At 38.0% G+C, this 22,386-nt stretch overlaps 2 protein-coding genes across 5 annotated transcripts in view; one reads left to right on the forward strand and one right to left on the reverse strand.

Annotated features, from left to right (window-relative positions):
* CMSS1 (cms1 ribosomal small subunit homolog) overlaps nt 1-22,386 on the forward strand; it is a 235,150-nt gene that overhangs the window by 24,720 nt on the left and 188,044 nt on the right. The window lies entirely within an intron of this gene.
* Nucleotides 1-22,386, reverse strand: part of FILIP1L (filamin A interacting protein 1 like) — a 201,119-nt gene that overhangs the window by 22,881 nt on the left and 155,852 nt on the right. Inside the window, exon 1 of one of the 3 annotated variants that reach the window (XM_084522482.1) lies at nt 14,153-15,793. The exons of the other annotated variants lie outside the window; for them this stretch is intronic. Coding sequence (XP_084378608.1) covers nt 14,153-14,313 — 161 coding nt within the window. The 5' untranslated portion in view covers nt 14,314-15,793. Of the gene's footprint in view, nt 1-14,152; nt 15,794-22,386 lie in introns of those variants that run through there. 3 annotated transcript variants of the gene reach the window in all.

Here is a 22,386-nt window from a genome sequence, read left to right on the forward strand (position 1 = left end):
TGCCCCCTAAATTGCTTTGGAAAGAACACTTTCGACCCAAATAGGAACCAGCAATCCCAATTTACATGGGATGCTGTTTAAAATTTTATGATTGAAATCAGAGACTTGTTTGTAAATAAATCAGTAAAGTCAGATGACAGATGTTTGAAGGAATAATAACAAAAGTCCTTACAATGAACATGACAGGTATGTATAACTTCTGTTTTTTTCCTGTCTCTTTTTTTTCTTTTTTTCATTTGTTTGGTCTACAACTCCATTTCCCAAACTATGCGGAGTGCTTGTTGAAGTCTAGATTCAGTAAAGCTCTCGAGGTTCCAGATCAAGCTGAATGCTTGACTGAGGTAGTTTAAGCCAAGTTCTGATCAGCAACCACGCATTGCCATGGGTATTTGAACAAAAGTGTCTAAATTACTAAATCTGAGCTATTGGTTGTATAAGCTGATAAGAATTTTCAAGAGATTTTGTTGGTTTTTTTTTTTTTTGATTGTTCCAAAAGACTTTAGGGTATGTAGAAATGTTTCTCTTTCATTCAAAACATAAACTGCAATTTTAAAATCCTAGCAGAAATAGAAGGAAATACTTTTAACCCCTTAAGTATATAAAATCACTTCAGTGAAGTTAAATTGTGGAGCAGAACTCAGAAGCTGTTAAATGATTTTAATGTTTCTTTTTTTTAAAAAAAAAAAAAAAGTTGTAATGGTGTTTTGTTTTGTTTTGGATCATGTGTCATTAAATATGCTTCTGCGTTCATTTTTGATAAATGTAGGGTTGCAGGATGGAGACTGAATACCTGTTTAACTTTCTCCTTATGCAAGGGGAAGCCTAGTTTTTTTTGTCTTGTATTATAAAGTCTGGCCATGTATATAGCAGAAAAATAAAAGTGAAAGTGTGACCTTAGATTCCATAAGCAAGTTTTGGAAAAAATAACAACAAAACAAACAACTTTTAAGCCACCAGGTCTCTTTGAAGGACATAGGTATGTTGCATCTGAGAGAGTAATTTTGCCAAAAACACACAAGGATCAGAAAAAGTTGAGTTCAAAAGTAAATAAAGGAATGGGAACTCCCCTATCCATTAAAATATTTTTAGCATTTACATTTTCAGCTTTTCATGGTAAAGTAACTTCATTTTAGACAAAGGTAGGTATATCATTGAGGCAAAGTATTCACAGATAATTCCAGGCAGTTGACTTCATAGGACTACAAGAACCCTTTCTGAAACCAGGCCAGCAAAAACAGGCATTGGAAACCGTTTTTATGAACACGAATGCTAGGTAGTTAAACAGAGTCAGGGCAGTGTCTTATTACTCTTTCTTCAGAGCTTCTGTTATAAATTACTGCTTTATTGTGGCTTACTATCGTAGTTGTTTGCAATACCATTTTTTTTTTCCTTAAAGAAATATGTCATCATCAGCTCTCATCTGTTCATTGTAACTGCATTTCTCAGCTTGTATGCTATAGCCTCTTGGCCTCAATGCTATGTTTTCAGTCGTGTTGTCTTGTTTTCTAGATTTTTTTTTAATGCTTATGGTTTCAGCTTCACTATGTTATATTTAGCAATGCACTACTATGTGCTCTTACACGACACCCAAAACAGCTCATTGTCTTCTTGGTGTCATGTGATACCTTTTTTATTTTCAAGTGCAGTTTTCCGCTGTTGCAGGGACCTGTACTACATTGATATTGTTTAATTTGTGTTTTTACAGGACTCTAGGGGAGCTGTTTTTCCTCTGAGTTTCAGGAAAACTAAAGAAAGCGTGGGAAACTGAGATTGCAAAACTCTTGCCTTTTAGCTTGTTCTAGAGTGAATCGTTGTTCTTAGAATCATATTTTTTTTAAAGGAAAAATGTAATGATAGCTGAGTTCTTTAAGGATTAAGGATGCAAGTGAAAATAGGTTCTGTTTTTTTGTTTTGTGTTTTTTTTTTGTTTGTTTGTTTAGTTGGACTTCTATCATTTCTTCTGCCAAAGTATGGCGATCTTAGCATATACCTGATCAGTATCAATATCTTGATATGTATGAGGTCATGCTGTAGAAATGACTAAGATTTTGAATGTTTGGGGTGCTTTTTTGTAAGTTTTAAATGCCTGTTTTTATCCAGTTTGTGTTTTTTCCCCGATTGAAGATGTGGCTTAATAGAGGTTTTACAGGTTATAACATGAGGGAAACTTTCTTCTAAAGTTTTTGGACGTGTACTTGAATCTCCCCCTGTACAATGCAAATAAAAATGCTAAGCTGAAAGCTTTTAAATGTAGATGAAGTCATGCTTCTTCGTCTGAGGCATTCTTCCCAGTTAGCAATAAGCCATCGTCTGGCTTTTATAAGAGAAGAAACATGCTTCATCATTTCTGGTAAATCTTAAAAGTTGGTGTAATTTTTGACACCAATACCGTTAAGTATTTATTTTCAGAAGAAAGCCAGCCTGTCTGTGCCTTCCATAGTTTGTGGCAGTAAAATTTGGGTTTGTTAATCTGAGTTTCTGGTCTTAGGGTATCTGTGTGTTTCTTTTCTTTGCCTACAGTTCTACTCACTGAGGGGTAGTTTTTATGAAGACATATGTTATGGCTACTTTTATAGCTCTCTTTATTATCTGTATTGATGCTTCTTTTTTTTCCCCGTCATAAAGAAAGTCAAAATCCTTTGAAATTACAGCAGCAGCAACATACCATAGCTGTTGTGTAATCTGTTGGCTTTATCTGAATCAGTCAGCACTTCCCGACAGAATGCTAGCACTTACTTTAAAATTTGTTTTGCAGTATACTATTTATGTGAAGATATTTTAAATCATTAGTTCATCCTAGGATGCAAATCTCTGCAAAGGGTGTCTCAGCTGCAAGAGACTGTGTGTAAGGCAGATCTCCTGATAAGGAAATTTATTTTATTAAATAAGGACTTTTAATGAGGGGGGTGTGAGTTCTGCTCATTACTCCACAGACTACCACAGAGAGGTAATCGTTGTTTTATCTGATGCTTAAAACGCTGACTTGCTTTACAAAGCTTAATAGAAGTCATATATGATGAATGGTGTTGCCAGTTCTGGGTTAACTTGGGCAAAATTTAAAATGGATAACCAGATGTACTTAGCTGTGATGCTGCATAAATGTAAACAGGATAATGTATTCTTTGAAAACCAAATTAATCTGTAACAGTAACATTGACTGTGACCATGGTTTCACAACTACTAACTTATTAAAAAATCCTCCTGGTTGAATAGGGATATAGATATTATAAAATCCAGTGTAAATTTGGAGACAATAAATGGCATCAGAAATGTTTGAAATTTGTATTGGTAAGTTTGAGATTTAAGTGACAGTGACATCTGGTTGGAGTAACTTCAATCCAGTACTAAAATTCAGGTTTACTTTATCCTAAAACATTAGTTGATAAACAAACAAACAAAAAAAATCTGTCGAGTTGTATTCTTCCCATATCTAGATATTCTTGGAAATCACCTATCCAAACACCAGTATTGTATGAAAATAGCAATGCCTTCTGTGCCAATAACTGTTCAGATTTGCAATGTATGGGTTCTTAATTCTGGCCATTCACTTCTAATCTTGTAATGCCTGCCCTCTGTAGCATCTGAGGTAATCAACAGGGAAGATTCATGACTTGTAGATAGGAGTGAAGACGTTGATATCCTATTAAATTGCTGACAGGGATTTTTTTTTGTTGTTGTTGTTGTTGTTTTTTTCCCTTCCTTGACTACCTACCCTGAAAAACAATTGTAATGAGCTCTGTCCTGACAAGACCTCAAGAACAACAAGCTTTACTTGGAGTTGCCTTAAAAGAAAAACCTCCCAGAGTTCAGCAACTGGAAAGCACAACACAATGAGTTGTGAGCTGTATTCTGATGTGTTATGTTTGGGAGATTTACTTCTTTCTTCCGTCCCTCTTTCTATTAACAACTATTTCAGATTATTTCATTATTCTTTGAAGTTAGTATCTATTACTGCTGTCAGTTCAATGGCGTGCAAGTGTTAATAGCTTTATGTTCTGAATCTAAATGTGTCAATAACTTAACAGGCTCACATGAATATGATTGGGTTTCGGTGGTTAATAGTTTGGGATTATTTTCATAATACTGTAGTGCATTCTCTCCTTCCCCCCCAGCAAACTGCCTGTAAAGTCGGAAATAAAGCAAGTGATTTCAGATGCAACACCAGAATTTGGAACCCTTCAAATTTACGTCAGCCAGGAAATTATAGTTTTGCAGATGGAAAGCTTTCAGAAGGAAATGGAAAGATGAACCACAAGAGATGTGGTGTAGGGGTCAAAGCACCAAGACAGAGACAAATCTTTTCAGTTACTAATCCAGGTCCTTTTTTTTTTTCCTTCAGCTTAAACAAGTAAAATTTTGTGCCTGGACTTCAGACTTCTTAAAATAGAAAAGCAGTGTTGACTTGCTGTAATGGATTATTTTGAGAATTAGTATTAATCAAGAGGTTTTAGTGTTATAGTTACTAGTCAAATTTTAAATGGCAATGTCACTGAAACGACTGCATTTTGAGCAAGTTAAATCAGTAGGAGGGATCCTATGTCTTTATGAACCCGAGCTTTGTTTTAAATGTATGCTTTAATCATTACTAATAAAACGTTATTGCTTGACCACACATTGTTGAGCTGTTCTTACAATCACCAGCGTTACAAAGCTCGCAGTATTACAGAGGTAAACAGGATAGTGCTTTTCCACCTTTTTTTTCCCCATGGGCAGGTGTACACCTTTGCATTTTCTGTATGGAGTATCAGTACTGGGAAGTGTTATCCTTGCAGCCCGCTGCTACCATTTATCCAAGACAAATGGTAGCAGGAGTTAACTGAGCTCCTGCAAACTGTCTTTTCGAGCCCTGCTTGTCTTTCCCCCATGGGAAGATGGGCAAGATGCATGCTCTTCTTTGTGCCTCAAATTCTGGAAGCTCCTGGTCAGGCTGCTGCTAGCACTGATTACCCCAAGCAAGCAATGTGTGTTTAGTTCATGAGGTAAATGGCACCTGCACGTTGTGTTTACTGTTCATGGAAGTGTTAACAGTTTGGCGGCTGAATTTTTGAGTGTAGTATTTTATCTGCATCATTCAAGCAACTGAAGAGTTTGCAGAAGTTCTGAATCCCTGAATGCCTCAGTTGCTTCAGCTCTCTGTAAGTTTCTAACCTTTTAGTCTTCCTTTTACACTTGTCAGTTGAATACCTCTTTTAGATTAAGAAACAGTCTGAAATTTGTTATCTATAAGAAATTTCAATAGATAATTTCTGCCTGTAATTTGATATTTTTTTTCCCCTTGAATGTAACATCGTAGAGTGTAGGTTCAAGGTGGACCTCCAGTTTTATCAGTGTTTTTTCCTGGATGCAGTTGGGTAAATGGGTGCTTCTCTGCTGTCTGATTTACCTGGAGCTGTTCTGTTGTCTTGACCAGAACTAGGCATAATTGTGCAAATATCCAATTCTTACAGACTTTTTTTAAACTTCAATTAGTTAATATTTTTGGTATGACAGAAAATGGCACTTAGCCAACAACAACACATCATGTTTCTCAGAGGGGACTAGTTAGTCATAAATGTCATTTTCCCATAACATTTACAGGAATTGGATGTTCTCTAAAACAATTTTAACACAGATTTTTATATAGAAGTAAATGTCTAGAGCTGCTTTTTCATCCATGGGTGGAACAGGCACCGTGCCTATCTCTTATGCTACTATGGCCTTACTTCTATGTTACTGGTCAGCAGCAGTGGCAAAAATTTAGGACTTTCCAGTTGCCATTGGTACCTGGATAAGCTGCTCAGTCATACAGCAGCCTCTTGTTTTTAGACAGGTGGAAGTTGACTGCAAACTGCAGTGTGTTCTTCGTGTGCTCCAATACATGTGACAAGATTTTTTGTGCTTAAATTGTAATTACAATATTTTGTTAATATTGTAAGACAAATGGTGAAGGTACTTTGGTACTGAATGGGTTTGTCTGGGAAGGCTTGGGAGTTCATCATCATTTTTAGGAAAGGGGGGGGGTACTTAAAAACAATTAGACAATAATTCCTTAGGAATGATGTAGGTGTTGTCTCTCCTGTGCAGGTGGATAAAATTACATGACTTATTGAGGTCATGTTTATAGCCATAAAATCTTTATTATCTACATACATCCTAAGACAAGAATAAGCCCTTTTTTGTGTGCTGGCTTCTGAAGTACATTTGTGTATAATAAACCCTGGGTGTATGAAGACTGTGCTGAGGTGGCACCCCTTCTTTTCTTTAGCATAAAACATGAACCTTAATTGTTACTGCAAGTGTAGATTGAGAAATTTAAATTTACCTTGATGCCAAATTCGTGGAGTTAATAATTTTCTTATAGACCTGACAGTGGGAGGGTATCTGTTTTCCCTAAAATGGACCTTCCCATCACTTCCTCTTGGAGAACTTAAGTGAAAAGGAGCTGGTAGCAGTGCAGCACAGTGCAGTTCAGTGGCTAAAGACAGCTTTGAAGCTACAAGTGATGAAGAATGCTGTCAGTTTCCTAATTTGCAGTATGATTCTTTGATAAATTGTATTAAGACTATTTCCCACATATTACAAATTTTCTGGGTATGATTCTAGGTATTGAAGCTCTGATTCAGACAATGTCACTGCCTGGGAAATAATTCACTTCCTTGCCATCTGTCCTAATCCTGCTAAGTGTCTTCTACATCTGAATTTGTTGGGACTTGAAGCATGGGATGTTTGGAAGTTGTGTTATTTCAACAGGACCTCAGCCTACCTTGGCCTGGGAACACTCGGTGAATCATCAAAAGGTGCATGTTTGGTTAAAGCATGTTAATCCTTAGCATAGATGCTCTTATTCAGGATTTGTCACCTTTGCTTCTCCTAACTGTTCCTCTTGAAGAAGACATTTTAGACTACAGGATGGGAAACTACAGCTGAGAGCTGCTGCTGCTAGTCTGAGAAATGTTTTCTTCTAGTTCTAAGGTTTACTTCATAGATTTAAATAACAAGGAATTAAAATAGTCTTCACCTGTGATTAAGTAAACATCTTTTACTCTCAGATTGGTTGATTATGATGTATTCAAGTAAGATTGTCCACTCTTGTATGGCCTTGAGAATTCACTGTGTTAAACATCAAACACCCTGCCTATGCATAAATGAAAGTTAGATCCTTTAGACATGTGTCCAGTCAAAGTGCCAGTAACAGTTTGTGTTTAGAATCAGCTGCTTTTTTTTTTTTTTTTTTTTGTAGCTACTTGCACGTGTGTTCAGCAGCTGGAGTGACTGTTGCTTGCTTTGGAAAACAAATGTTTTTTCTAGGGAAAAAAAACACTGAATTGTTAGGATGAAAAAGTGGACTTAGCTAGTTCTAGCTATGCTGTGTGCAATGGTTTCTTGAACTCCTAAATCAGTCTTCCTAAAGCCAAGAGAGATGCTTACTTTTTCCATCTTTAGTTGGTTTCTGTTTTTTTTCTGTCTTTCAAAAACTGCCATAGAAAAAAGGCCTTTTTAGGAAAAAGGAGGGTCATGTCTGTGTATTTTTTCCTTGCCCCTTCAAATAAAGGCTCTTCAAGTTGTTAATTCAGTTGAACGATCTCTAGCTCGTTATTGTACCCCAAACTGATTTATAACCAGGAATCATTATGTGACTGAGGGGCATTTGGCTACATGCCCTATTTGATCACTCTTCTTGCCTCTTGGCTGATGATCTGTGATGCTTAGGTTGTATTTTCCTCTTTTCAGATGTCACTCAGAAATGAAGGAGCTGTAGCATGCTTTCATGTGCAGTATGTTTCTGATGTAATACGTTTTAGCTTTTATCATTAATTTAAAAAGTGATTTCAGTTGCTGACAATGAAAAGACACCATTATCTCTAGACAAAATGTGCAAGTTATTTGGTTAACTGTGTTATCCCAGGTATATGAGAGGGTCATATACAGGTTATAAAATGTTCAATTCTTGTCAAATTCTGATTTGTTGTCCCCCCAGTTAATCAAGTCTAAAATAAGAAAATTTTGCCGTATACAAGGGCGGCAATAATTATCTAGAGCTTTAATCAGGGGATGGGAACAAAGCAAAGGACAAGCTGACCCTTTTGTAAGTGGCTGCTCTTTTCTATGCTGTGTTGCATTTTCTTTCCTCCTCCTTTTTAGGGGTTAGCAAAATCTGTATGCTTTTAGGTTCTTGTCAGCTGTTGCCTGCTGTTTTCCCAAAAGGGAATCAAGGTGTGCACCAGCTAGCAGAAGCCTAAGCACTTCCAGCAGTTGCTGTCATCCTTTTTCCCCATGCTGTAGACCATCTATTTTATCTGTCTTGGAATGTCCTATACGGAAGTTATGCTTGATAACTTTGTGGGTTTATATTCCCCTGTCCAGCTTACCCATATATATGAAAATGTAAGTGGCTATTTATATCTTAGACATGTTTTTAGAAACATTTTAGGAGAAGTTTTAAGCCTGCCAAGGTTCATGGTGGCCTTTTCATTGAAGCCAATTTCTTATTTAATTTGGGAATGATGTGAACTGCTAGTCAAAAGATGTTCTCTTTACGTGAAGGATTATATGGTACTATTTCGTAAGTTAAGAAAATGTTTCAGCTTTGAGCAGTAAGAAATCACTTTTTTTTTTTTTTTTTTTTTCCACCTTCCTATATAAAATCATTAATAGCTGTTTGAGGACCTAGTTCTCATAGAGCTACATCCAAGTTAATACATAGAGCATTGGATTTCAGATATTTATATTATGGGCTAGCTGCCCCAAATGTGGAGTTGTGGTACCCCCAGGTTCAGGAGACCAAACTTCATAAATAAATGAGGCTTACTTCATTCACTTTCCTCTTCTCTACGAAGGGATCTGAGACAGAATGGCTGAAGTTGTGTAAGTGCTTGACTGGGAGGAGTATTTTGTAGCTGAAAACTAAAACAACTGTGGCATTTATCAATCTGCTTCTAAGAAATATCTATGTAGCTAAGTAGAATCAAATCATGTTTAGGAATATAGGGGGTAGAATTAATTTCAGGTAAGCCAGGCTTAGTGGTGGTAAAACTTCAAAATTTTCATAATAATTTGACTTAATGACTGAAATTTCTGCAAATTTTACCAAAATATTGATTGAAACAAAAAAATGTGGTGGAATTCAGGTAGCTTACACATTCCTTGAGATGTTTTTGTCTGTGAGCTAAAACTAGGTGTGTAATTAAAATGTGAGTTTTATGAGTAGGTTACTATTTTTAAACAGCCAATCTTTGTTGTTGTTTGTGTGCATGTGTTTTGCCTTGTAGTAGCAACATACTGGTTAAGGTCAGTATTTTAATTTTTTTCCCATCTCTTATGCACCCACTACAGTAGTTGCCATGCAAACACGAGATGAGCTTTGTCTCTCCACTCTTACAGTGAATTGGAAAGAAATTGCCTTGAATATAAGGTTTCAGGCAGATCTTTAAAAACAAAAACAAAATCTCCCTGACCTATTGTTTCTTTTAACTTCAATGCAATTGTTGTGTTCCTTCCCAGGCCTTTGGAATTTAGTAAAGGACAATGAAATCTGGATCGTGCATTGTTTTACATCCCTGAAATGTATGCAAGATTAATCAATCCCTCCACCCCCATTTAAAAAGAAATAAGTTTTTTTTTTTTTTTTTTAAGGGTCTCAGTTTTGATCAGGTTGTTTTGTTTGATATTGTACAGGCATAAACATGAATATTGAATGTTGTCTGACCTGGCGGGTATGAATGAGTCTGGGCAAAACATCTGGTGAGATTAGAAAAGGTTTCCTTTTATAAACTAAAAATGGTCTGTTTATGGAATTATTATGCAAAAATCAAAATGCCTCTGATAGATAACTTTTTTTTCTCCTAGTCAAAAGTATTTCATTTCACTTCTTATATCCACGTTTTCAGTCATGTTCATCAGAGCTTTGTGCCCCCTGCTAGTAGCACTTTTTTCAGGGTTTGCTGAAGTTCAAGCACAAGGTGATGGTGGGTTCTGGTTGCTCTGCTTCTATGAGCATGCAGCATGAAGTAAAACAGCGTGGGTTCTTCAGTGACTACTCTCTGGTGGTTATCTACAGGTCCCCTTGCCCAGCTCAAGGCTGAAGTGGATGTTTTACACCACCATGACGTACACGATGAGCTGTCGCAGAAGGGGTGACTTCTGCAACAGGAAAATGTGTGCGTTTATCATCTTGAGTGACTGAGATTGTAGGACGTTGAGTTGTGTTGAAATGCTGCTAAGCCAGGTCAGTTTGAGCTTTCTCCCCCATCTTATTATTAAAGGAGGTCTGGGTGTTGTCTTATCTTGGCTAACCTAGTGTTCGTTTATAGCAGGAGCATTCACCTTCTTTATCACCTCATTTCAGTTACCCTGCTGAGCAGGCAGTGCTTTGAAAAGTATTGATTTTGTACTGTTTTTAAACTGGAGGCTACCAAGTGCTACAGAAAATCTTCAAATACGCTTTCCTTGAGTTTCTGAACGCTCGAGGAAAGTGAGCTATAAATGCCTGAGTGTGCTCCATTGGTCAAGACGTGTGAAATTGCTGTTCTTGACCTTCCAGAAACAACATGGTGCCTTGGCCGTGCAATCAAAGCGATTCCTGCCTCACTGACAGGAAACAACACAGCAAACCTCAAAATCAGCATAACGCACCGAGAGCCATTAGGACTCAGAATGCCCATTACTTCACTTAGAGCACGAGACTGGGCACTATATTTAGAAATTTTCAGCCATGTCTCTTACTCTTTAGAGCTGAGTAATACAGCTTAGTGAATGGGGAACTAACTAAGCTTTCAACCACATCAAAAAAACTCAAGGTAAACCTCATGGATGCCCGGCAAAATCCATTTAAAATGAGGAAGACAGACCTAAGCAATTAAAATAAATGTATTTTTAGTGGTAAGTTACAGTTTCTAAGTTCACATCAATTTGATAACAGGCTGAAGTATTAAAGGGAACTATTAATGAGTCAGAATTAAATTTTATAGGATGGTTTTTAAAGACGTGTCTTTCTACATTATAACCTCCTTAGTGTTCTCTGGCTTAAGTATTTTTATGGGTTATTTTAATTGCTTCTGTAATGAACTGTGTTCAGGTCATACCACACCCAGGATCTGAGAGAAGCTGTTTGCAGGAGAGTTACTGAGGAGTGGTAGCTGCTTGCTTTTCCATGCCAATCTACATCTGATAAAGGATTTTCCCTGAAGAAAAGTGCCAGCTTTTTAAGAACTGCCACACCGTAGAAACTGTTTTTAGGACTAAAATCAGGCTTCCCTCTTTTTTTTTTTTTTTTTTTTTTTTTTTTTAATATCCCATGCCAGTGGCAAATGTGATCATTCATCACACAAGTGGGTAAATAACAGGAAAGTGCTGTTAGTAAGAAAAAGCGAGCAATGACTTGATTATATTAGTACTAATGGGGAAAATAAAAAAAAGTGCAAGTGATACCTGTTGATCTTCTAGATCAATCTAAAACTTTTGCTGTCAGCAGTTACGTGATAGCGGTCAGTGGAAGGAAGGGAAGTGACGGGGAGGGAACAAAGGGCCAATGCAGTCTGATTGGAAGCTGACTCTCATTTCTGGAGGATGTGCTTGTTCTTAAAGTGCTTTCTCTTTACATTGTATGTTGTAAGTAAGGAGAAACTGAAGTGAAGGAATGCAGGTGCTCAAGACTTAATTACATGCCAATTCTTTTCCTTTACTGTCTTCTTTCCTTTTACTGTTAAGTGATGCAAGCTAACATTTTGATTGCTTAAAATTAGGTAGTCTCAATACATACAAAGAAATCTGTGACAAAACAAAGGTACATAATACTGTGGGGAAAAAAAAACAACTGCAAGAAATGTTAATCATGATACCTGAGTAATTATTTTGGACTTTAACCAGTAGAAACGAGAGCAAAATTGGTCCTGTAGGTATTAAGTGAAGAAACTTTTCCCTTCAAAAGGAAGTCTGTCTTTCTGGAAGACAGGCTATGGGAAATAGATTTCTTCTGTTTATTGATAGATACCATGATTTGTATTAGACTAGCAGTATTCACAGTACAGATGGTACTTTGGATATTTCTAAAGCAATAAATAACGGTACATGTTGCCCTCCTGTGCTGGATTTAGAAGAGCTGAAATAGTCTCTTAGCTATGGGTAGTCTTTTCTCTATTTCTGCTTCCTGCCTTTATAACATAAGTTTATTGCACGTGTAGTATTTCTGTAAATATTCTTTGTTCATCATATTGTAGTCCTTTGACTTCTGGTTATCGCTCCTCCTCAGACACATTTGAAGTTCTGTTTCTTAATTTTGATTTGCAACATATCTTTTCACAACGTAGTTAATGCTTTTACTTTATAACTTGCCGATGCGTTTACTAATTACTAAACCCACTGGAAATAGGATGTATAGGAAACTAAATCATTTATCTGGGATGAGATGTAGGTTGCAAGAGATGTACATACAGCAGAACAGCAAGCAGAAGACATTGTAAGGGTTTAGGATACTGATCCTGAGTATTGGTTTTCTAATACAAGCTTCCATTTGTTCTGGTTTCTGGGATTCTTGTTGTTCTGTATGTACTACACAGTGATTCTATAGCCCTCATGATTCTATAGCCAGGTAGACTAAAGGTATCAACAGAGGTGTAGACTTCGCTTATTACAAGGAAGATTATCTTGGAAGTGTGGATTTGACCTTTATTTAAATGCCAAGGTGATTAATACAGAAATATCTGAGTTATCTTTGAAATGAAATGTTTGTATATATTTAAGATTTTAGAGCCATGGGGAAAATGACCACTGAATTCTTTTAAGAATTGAAAAATTTCACCAAGTGTTCACATGGTATTTTGATTCTTAGTCTCTAACTCCTTGTATGTTGGACAATAAAGCAAAACAAATAGAATCATGAAGGTTGGAAAAGATGGGATTGTATCAGCTGAAATTTTTCTTAAATACATACATGAGCAAGGATTTTGCAGGGTTTAAAACATTGGATGAAAGAGGGGAAAAAAAACAGCCACCTTTCTGCTGTCTGTATGAACACTGAATGCCTACACCTTTCTGCTATCTGTACTAACACTGAATGCCTATTTAATTTCATGTTAAGGGAAATGGAAAAAATACAACAAAGTCTGATTTTCCTTTTGAGAAGTTTGTCTGAGCTTAAAGGGGTTAAACAGTCGAACTTGTGCAACATTTAAAGTGCACATAAGGCTCAGGAGAGCAATGCTTAGTAGCCTGAATTTGCAAGTAGGACAGTACAATTGACTTAATGGCAGTTGTTCCTATAAACAGCGATTTGACAGGGCTTGGTCCTTAATCCAGGGAGAGGACAGTGTAATTTTGTGTGCTAGGCAGATGTGAGCTGTAAACACGCTGAAGTCTGCTCTTTCAAGGTGCTCAGTGCCTCACCGGAGCTGCTTCTCCGTCTCAGTTTCTGGAGCTGCTAACTGCAACACCTTGCAGAGCCAGCCTCAGAGAGCAGCAAGCTTTCTGGTTTGTAAAGCCTCTGTCTGTCTGGTGAGCAGTGTTTCAAGTTTTTTCCTGAAAATCTGACAGCTCTGTCCTCTCGCGGCTTGACACTTGCACACAAGACACAGAAGAGGGAAGCAGCGTGTAGGAGTTGCAAAGTTTGTTAGTAATTAAACCCTAGTTACAGTTGTTTGTTTCGGACATGGCAAAATCTTACTGCAAAATAACGTCTGTGGCGATTTATACATCGCTCTGTGAGCTGCAGTAAAAGTTGTTCAAAAGTAGCCTAAGTGCTTAGAGACATGTGCTCGCACATGTATCCTAATATATAGCATATGCATATAAATGCAGCAGTAGCCCTACCTAATATATTACAATACAGTTGGACTCCTTCCACAGCTTCGGATGCAGTCATGATTTTATCCAACAATTTGGAAAGTGTGTGTAATTCACAACTGCCTCCTTCCTCAGCCTGAAATTCATTCCTCCTCTGTTGGCTCCGCAGGAATCGTTTAAAGCGCAGCTTTTAGCGCTCGAGCTGCTCATCCCGCTTCCGAGTGCCCGGGCATCTTCCAGACCTCCTGGTGCTGTTGCCACCGCTCTCCGCTCCTCACCCCTTTCAATAATTTTTTTTTTTTGCCCCCTCTTTTTCCGAAAGCGACCTTTCCGCCAGAAGCGTCCCGGTAGGATAAAGAAGGCTGGCAGCAGCGCTCTCCTGCCCTCCCGCTCTTACCTGCAGCTCCGGGGCTGGCGGGGGGCTGCGCGCCGCAGCGGGTCCCACGGGCGGCAGCGGTCCCAGGAACAGCAGCGGGTCCCACGGACGGACACGGCAGCGGTCCCAGCGAAGGAACAATGGGAGATGGGCGCCGGGCGAGCCCCAAGCCTATGGAGCATTACGTCATTACCTCGCCATATAAGGAGCTGAGCCTTTCGCTGCCTGGTCGCGGCGTTTCGGTGATGGCCAGCGCTGGGAGAAGCTTATTAATACCTCCTGGCTCCAGCTGACGCTCCGGACGGTGCGAAAGCCTCGCGGCTGCCTACCGGCCCGTGGAAGAATGTGCCCGAGGTCCGGGCTGCCACAGCTCCTTGCTGTAGTGTCCGTAATGAAGGCGGCAGGAGTTGTTAGCTGATGAGCTGCAATCTCTTGCACTCAGTCTGGAGTTTGAGCTAAGAAATTGTCTTCAAGGTCATCTTCTTTAATAAGCCGGCCTCAGGGGGGTTCCTTTTTATGCCTTTTTGCTTGCTTGCTTTTTAACCTGACAAAAAAAGTGACTTTAGCTGAGCTCCTCAGAGGGCGATACGAACTTCAAGCCTTCTTTTTTTTTTTTTCCTCCTTCTGTAAAGAGTCGGGGTCCGCAGAGGATAGTATTTTATTTCCTGATGATGTAACTACAAAACAATTCTCCGAGTGATGATGGGAAGGCCAGATGAAATCTAAATTTTTTTTTTCTCTTCAATGTTTTCCCTGCAAAACCCTTTCCTTTTCATCTGTTTGTGTTTCAGCTAACACAATTAAGCAGCCCAGCCAACTATTTTTAGTAAGGAGGTCTTAAAGAAATGAGTCGTTTGTTTTAATATTTAGGGAAGAGGCAGGAGGCCAAAAAGAAGGATTTAGGTTGAAGAGCTTAAAATGTATCTGTTGCATTCCCTGTCCTTCAGCGTACACCCTGAATAAACACTGCGAACGCAAGAAAGAAATACCTGAAACAGGCATAAAACTTGTTGCTGAAATTCCACTAAGTTAATGAAATAAGCTCCTCTTGTGCTGACGAGTAAATTAGACCATGGAAAAGGGTTTTCCACGCTATTTTGTGCAGCTTTGTTCAAATTAGATGTATCCACAATTCATTTATTTGCAGCGTTTGAGTTTTAGTCTTCAGATAAACTCTAACATAGCTTATGCTGTCCTACTGCCAGCTTTTAGGATGCTTTAATATATACAGGAACACAACACTAACATAATGAAATTCACTTATTTGGGGGTGTTGTCCATGTGTTTGAAGTCAAATGGTGATTAAAATGTTTGCATTTCATTAAAAATAAAGACATTTCTTAGCTACCTTGCACATATTTACCCTGAGTGCAGTCTTAAAAAGATATTTATTTTTCAGGTGGAATTTTTCAGCCAGCCCTTTGCACTGCACCTGAGCCAGGGCTTATTCAGAAGTGTGTTACATGTGTGTGTGGATGATCCTGCTGTCCCCTTGCCTGTCTTTGAGAGAGTTTGGGTTTGTGTGCTTGATCAGAAATCTTCCAAATCTCTTTAAAAGAGAGATACCTGTATATTGACCCCTATGAATTGGTTTCAGAGATAATGAAATGTCTTATCCTGATCTGTCCATTGGCATGTTCAAATAAAATATTTCAAGATGAAGTTGATTTTGTGTGCGGGTACAGACTCATCTTTTCTGTTGGGACTCTGCAGTTATTTGAAAGAGCAGGACAGCTGCAGGTGCAGGTCCTGGTTTAGAACAGGCTGTGGGAAATGCTGTGTCCTGTTAAAGTTGCAGGGGAGTCAGGTAAGTAGGAGTCTAGCATGTGTAACAGAGATCTGTAAAAGGTAGCTGGGAGTTAAATATGTATGCATGCTTTTAAACCTATGTGTGTCTGTGTATACCCATAAAAATGAGTAGAGTGAAAATTACTTTTTTACTTAGTTATTTTTTTCTTTCCTTCCTTATTATTTTTTCCCTGCATTTTCCCCTTCACCCGCACATTCCCTATCTCTTCAGTCTATCTACGTGAAAATTGCCTGCATTTTTGCCGCACCACATGAAAGAGCTGTTGTAGCCTATGCGCAGCTTTGAAGAAGGAAGGCTTCCCAGGAGCTGGTAAACAAAATGCATCCTTAGATTTCAGTTCTGTTTTGGAGTTGCTAGGAACACAGCTCCGATAGTGCTGGTGATAAGTTTATTGACAGTCTGGGGGCAGGCTAGAGCAGGGAATAGGGAATGCAAATCCTCCTGTCTGTGTTTACATCTGGGGATAGCCAAAGCATGAACTTGTAGTTTCTTAATTAATTCTCCTCTGTGGTATAGAAGTGCACATCTGTGACCTTCTGCAAAACCGCTTTATCAAAGAGCATCAGCTGAGTGTGTAATGACCTGACTTCCTTCTCTTGTGTTGTCACAACTTGATAAAGGACACGGTACAGTACTATTTCACGCACTGTTATGAAACTATGTGATTAAAAATTCCAGATTGCTAACATGAAAAGCTCATTTATGACAGAGGCTGAGAAACTTTTCTTCACTGGTTGTTTTTTATTCAGTGTCTTCCAGTATCACTAGGTAGAGTCGTAGCCCTGGTGAGGTTCACTGGAGGGAAAAGATGCCTTTGGACAGGCAGATATGTCTGTCTCGCTTTGCATTGCTTCCTGAAAACCATCTCAGTTCCCTTAGTTACTAGGAGGACTTGCTCAGAATCAGTGTAAGTACTGTGACAGCAAAAGAAAATGAATCTGTAAAAAGTAAAGACAAAATGAAAACCTTATTTGGTGCATCCCCTGACAATGTGGGGCTGCTCCCTGCAGCCTGACTGCAATAGCTTTGTTCTAGTCTCTGTCTCTGAGTGTTATTTTATTTTGTTGTTTGTGCACATGTTCTCTCAGGATTTAACTTGAAAAAACAGAAGCTGGAAAGATGGAAGATTAGCAGGCAGGGAAAAGATGGGGAAAATAAGCTAAATGACTTTGAAGTTGTTGCTTAGTCTTTATCTTAAACTATCTGAATTCCTCCCATTGCTTCCATCGTTAAACTACTTCTTTCCTTTTTCTTCCCATAGAAGTCCGTAGCAGCAGTTCCACTATCCTTAAACCCATAACCTATCTATTGCAGCATTTGACCCCTTCCTTTAGCCATTTTGTATCTAAGATAAATAAAGGAAATTAGAACTTGGGCCTGAGTTCAACAAAGCACTTAAACATAGTCCCGTGTATTTTGTTTAAAAAAAAAAAAAAAAAAAAAAAAAAGGACTTCAGCATAAGCCTGTTTTTAATGATATATTGAAATTCTTGGCTGAATCAGGCTCTTAGTCACGTTTCCTTCATGTAGATATTGCTGAATCTCAGCCTTTGAAATTATCCGTGGGATCAAAATCTTTAGGTTACTTTCATATTCCCAAAATAGACATCTGTGGAAGTACAAATACTGTCAGAGCTTCTGTTAGGATTTTGCATTACTTAAAACTATTTGCTTTTTTGGATGGGGTTCTGCTTAAGCTTTGCAAGTGATACCGGAGAATTGAAAAGCACGTGGCATTGACAAGCTGAATCTTAATGGCTTGTATAAGTGGTATCTGATGTTTAATCGTTCTAATAACTTGTAATTTCAAGGATTTTTCTCCAGTGTATACTCAGCCTCGTCTCTGAAGTCTGTGGGAGTTTTGGTGTTAAGTCAGTGTAAGAAGGCTCACTTCTTGAATTATTTCATGGATTGATAACATCGTTTTAAATTTTTCTGTCCAATCTGTCTTTATTAATTTCCCTGGCATTGTGGTTGACAGTCTCTTAGATTTCATCAATAAAAGTTGTTTTCATGTTTTGTCTCATAATGCACAGATGAATTTCTGAATATTGTGGAGAGAAATATGAAGGCCATTATAGCTAAATGACAGTCTGCAATGCACAGACAACTGATAAATAGCATGCGGAAGGCAAGGGGGAGAAGCAGGGGAAAGTTCTAAAGATAACATTCTTCAGATTCATGTGTCTTTACTATGGACCATGGACGGAAAGAGATTCATATCTTCATTACTGTGTGTTTTTAATTTTTTTTGGCAGCAGGAAGAAATATTTTCCCAAACTCCCCTATTGTTTGCAGATTCCATTATTCTCCCTATTTTGGCAGACACAAACAAAATTCCTAGCCAAATATTAGGGATAATTAGATCCCTTTTTGTTGGGCGCCGCCTTCAGAAGTTGATGACTGCATCTCTTCATATGACTGCTAATGACCTCTCTCCTAAGAGGGACTGGCAAATGTTCTGTATCTGCTTGTGAGATGACCTCTTGTTGTATATGGGACCAGGATAACTTTTTTATTAAAAAAGACATCTAGTGCGGAGCAGAGCTTGTCATGAACAAACATTAATAGAGTTTAATTTCTGTGCCTTGTCATATAAACCATATATAGCCAAGTAATCCATTCTACATAATGAGTTGAGATAACAGTTCATAGTCTATGAAAACTCTGCACAATAGTGTATTTTACCAAGCAGCTTGGGCCTGGAGGTTTGTTTTGTTAGTGTTGTTCTGCACTGATGTTTTTCTTGTCTGCAAATAGTTGGACTATTTCTGGAAGCATGACAGCCATTTCAATATTAGTGCAGTAGCTCAAGTGAGTTGCAACCATATGAAGACTATTGTGCTGATGTACCTTGGAGGGAGCAAAATTCCACATAATGTGAACATACTTTAAATGTCTTTCTTGAGTCATTGGACCTCAACAAAAAAAAATAAATATATATAATAAGTCTATATACTAGTTGCCTACTTTTCTTCCTCCATCTCCTTTGAAATGCAGTCAAAGCAAGATTCTTCTTGTAGGACTTCAGGGAAATGGTGACTGAGAAGTGTTAAGCTTCAGATCAAGCTCTGCATGAATCTCTGTCTCAGATATTTTCTGTGTGTTAACCAAAGCTGTGAATTCAGTCGCTGTGTTCAAACTGATTAAACCTTTCTGAGCAGTTTAGTTCTTGTTTGAATAATAAACACACAGGTTTGAGTGAAGTTGACTCAGCTCTTTCCATAGATGTGACCTGAACACGGTGTCAGTGGAGGATGCTCCATTCGAAGCAAAGAAGTAGATTGAAGTATTACAAGTCCCTTTACTTCTCCATATCACTGAATGTCTCCTCTCTTCTGCTTTTTTCCCTTCCTGTCAACTGTTTTTTCATTTGTTACTGGGTGATGCTGATCCAGCAGTACCTTGTACTACAAAGCCCTGCACACAGATTGAAGGGATTCAGGATACTTATGGATTGCAAGATCTACAGCAGTCACCTGAGGACCTGGTCTCAGAAAAGAGAAAGCACAAGCTTTTGAGGGACGCACCTAGGTGAATGTGGACTCGAATGCAGCTTAGGAACTGTAAGAAGACTTGTTGGAACCATCTACAGTGTACATATCGGAGTTACAAGTTTGTCATTTTTTTCTATTTTTAGTGTTTACTAAGTAGAGAGAATTGAGGATCAAAATCTATTTCCTTTCATTTCATTGTTGTAATTTTCTTGATCAGGCTTCTCTTGCCTCTTACAGATTGACCCAGTGAAAAAGTAGATGATACAGAATGCTTATCTCAAAAATAGTAAGGTAATAAAAAGGTGGCTATTGGATGCTGAGGAAAGAAAACTTTGCAGGGAAAGAAAATGTTTTTTGTTGGGCTGCCTGTGTTAGCTGAGTAAAATAGACATGCTGTTGGGCTCACAGGCCCTTTATTGGGTCTCTAGATGCTGCCATTTACGTTATGAAATTACATAAGAGGCATTTTTCTGCCTTGATAGATTTTTCTTTTTTTATAATTCGTGCTAAAAATACATTTTAAAATGTTTTCCTTATTCTCTGCAATTTCAGAAGTCGTACGCTAGTTCCTGTTTAAAGCACAGGATTTTAAGTTATTGGTGATTTTGATACCTGTTCAAGGAATCTGTACTGAAATAACACAGAGGTAAATGTATCCCATATAGGCCATTCTCGATTGTGGATTCCTCGGGATATAATATAACTTGAAAACCTTTGATCCCTCTGGGATTCAGAATTGCTGAGCTATCTGATAGATTAATAGTTTAGAAATGTGACTGCGTTGTGTGGTTCAATTCTCTAGTCTGGAAAAGTATTTACAGAATTTCTTGATCTCCTAGTGCGTAGTCCCGTGTAGTTCTTTGTGTTAGGATTGCCCACAGCAGGTACCGTTCAAGGAGTCTCTTGGGCTTGGGGAAATGTATTTAGCAGACTCAGACACTCCATAGCTCCTGAGTCTGCAACAAAAATTTCACAAAACCCTTGAGTGAGGAAGGGGAATAAATACAAAAGGGTATTAATTTGGCTTTTTATGGCAGCCTGCATGAGACATGTCAGCATTAAGAACTATTACCTTAGACTCAGCAATGTTAAACTTGTGTCTTTATCTGGGAACATTTTTATTGATCTCATGTCTCTGGATGTTATGTCAGCGGGATGGACTATTACTAAGAAAGTCTTTCAGGAGATGAAGTAAATGCTTGAATAACCCCCAGATTGCTTCATGCTTGAATATCATACAAGAGCACAATGAAGTGACTTAAGGAAATTCTTTTCCTAGCACCTGAAGCAAAGACAAAAAATCATTTTTATTCCCTAAAATCTCATGTACTTTCAACAGTCTTCCCTGCAAACTTCTCAGTGTTCCATTCGCTTATTTTTTTCATGGTTGGTTAGCTTATTTTTCATCTGGTTTGTACAATTACCTATTTTTTTAGTTGTGTGTAAGGGTGAAGTTTCTATTTTGTTCCTTTTTATGTTGTTTCCCCTTGATAGCTTAATTGAAAGCATTCTGACAGGACATTGGTTTTGGCTTCTATTTGCTGTAGCCAATCTCAGAAGCTCATAATGCAAAGATTAACACTCATTAACTGAATCATAGTTGCAGTTCATAAAAAGTTTTGTGTATGCTGTGTGTGTGATCATGATGTGCAATGTAGGATTGATTAGATGTGGAGACGTATTGCTTGCTTTCAGGTGGTGATGCAATTCCATTTAAAAGAAACCTGAAGTGGCTCCCTTCGCTACCAGATCTAATGGTACATTCAATAATTGTTAATGACTTATAAACAGTGTGATGTTACTCAAGAAAAAATGAAACAAGATAACTTCTTAAATGGATGTATAATTTCAAGTTTCTCTCTTCCATATCAGTTTAAAATAGCTTGTTTTTCCTAGCAAGGATGGTATAATGGAACACCAGGAACCTTAGTACTGGTAGGTGATCCTATGAATACAAAGTTTTTTAAGCATGGTAAATGTGTTACTCTTCGGTTTTGTTTGTTTGTTTTTCCCCAAATAAATATATATATGTGTATAGGCAAATCTATATCCAGAACTCTAGCCAATAGCAAGGGCAGAAGGAAGATACCAATTCTAGTTACTGTAATATGGTTCTTATGACATCGCTTGCAACCTTCTTGTAGCAATTGATGACATTTATTAGTTCCTTTAACTTACAAAGCAATACCTACAGACATGTCTGGATTCTGCATGTGATAAACTGAGGCCTAGAATTAGAAGTTGCAAAAGAATGTATATTTTCTGAATTCCTAAGTTATGTTGTATTGGTTAAACATGACCTAATAAAACCTCATTAAAGTTGGCTTTTCCTACTCTAAGATGTCTGCGTTTGTGATGCTTGATTTTTTTTGTTCTTGTGATGCTTTTTTTTTTTTTTTTTTTTTTTTACTGTGATCATCTGTTCTTATTTATTTCAGAATCCCCATAGTAGATGAGCAAAGGCTATTCTCACATGCAAAAAATCGGTCCTTTTGATATTCCTGCTGAGTAAAGATGAAAATACATGGATCCAACTCTACCAAAATAGGAGGGATTATTTTGCTAGAAGCTGAAAGTGTGTCCAGAGTAACATAAGGTTATACAGAGCTTGACAAGAATAAATACTTTATTTGGGAGTTATAAAACGTCTTTGACATTGGAGCTTGGGAATGTAAGTGGAGCCTTAGCTTGTAGCTATCCATGTATATCTAAATCGGTGCAAGTCATGCCTGAAAGCTGCTGCTATATATAGTTTGCTCAGTGGTCAGGGTGGCGGGTGGTTGGAGTTCTTGGAGCAGTTTTGGTGGGATAGGTACCTGTGCAGCAGAAATACTCATACCTCAGAGGCTTGTTGAAACCAGTACTAGTGGTTTTACTTGGGCAGAGCAAAGTCTGAGTGGGAGTGAAATCTGAAATCCCTCCTGACCTTTTGGAAATTGCTCTGAAAA

The sequence above is a fragment of the Aythya ferina genome, assembly GCF_964211825.1.
Source record: "Aythya ferina genome assembly, chromosome: 1".
Lineage (NCBI taxonomy): Eukaryota > Metazoa > Chordata > Aves > Anseriformes > Anatidae > Aythya > Aythya ferina.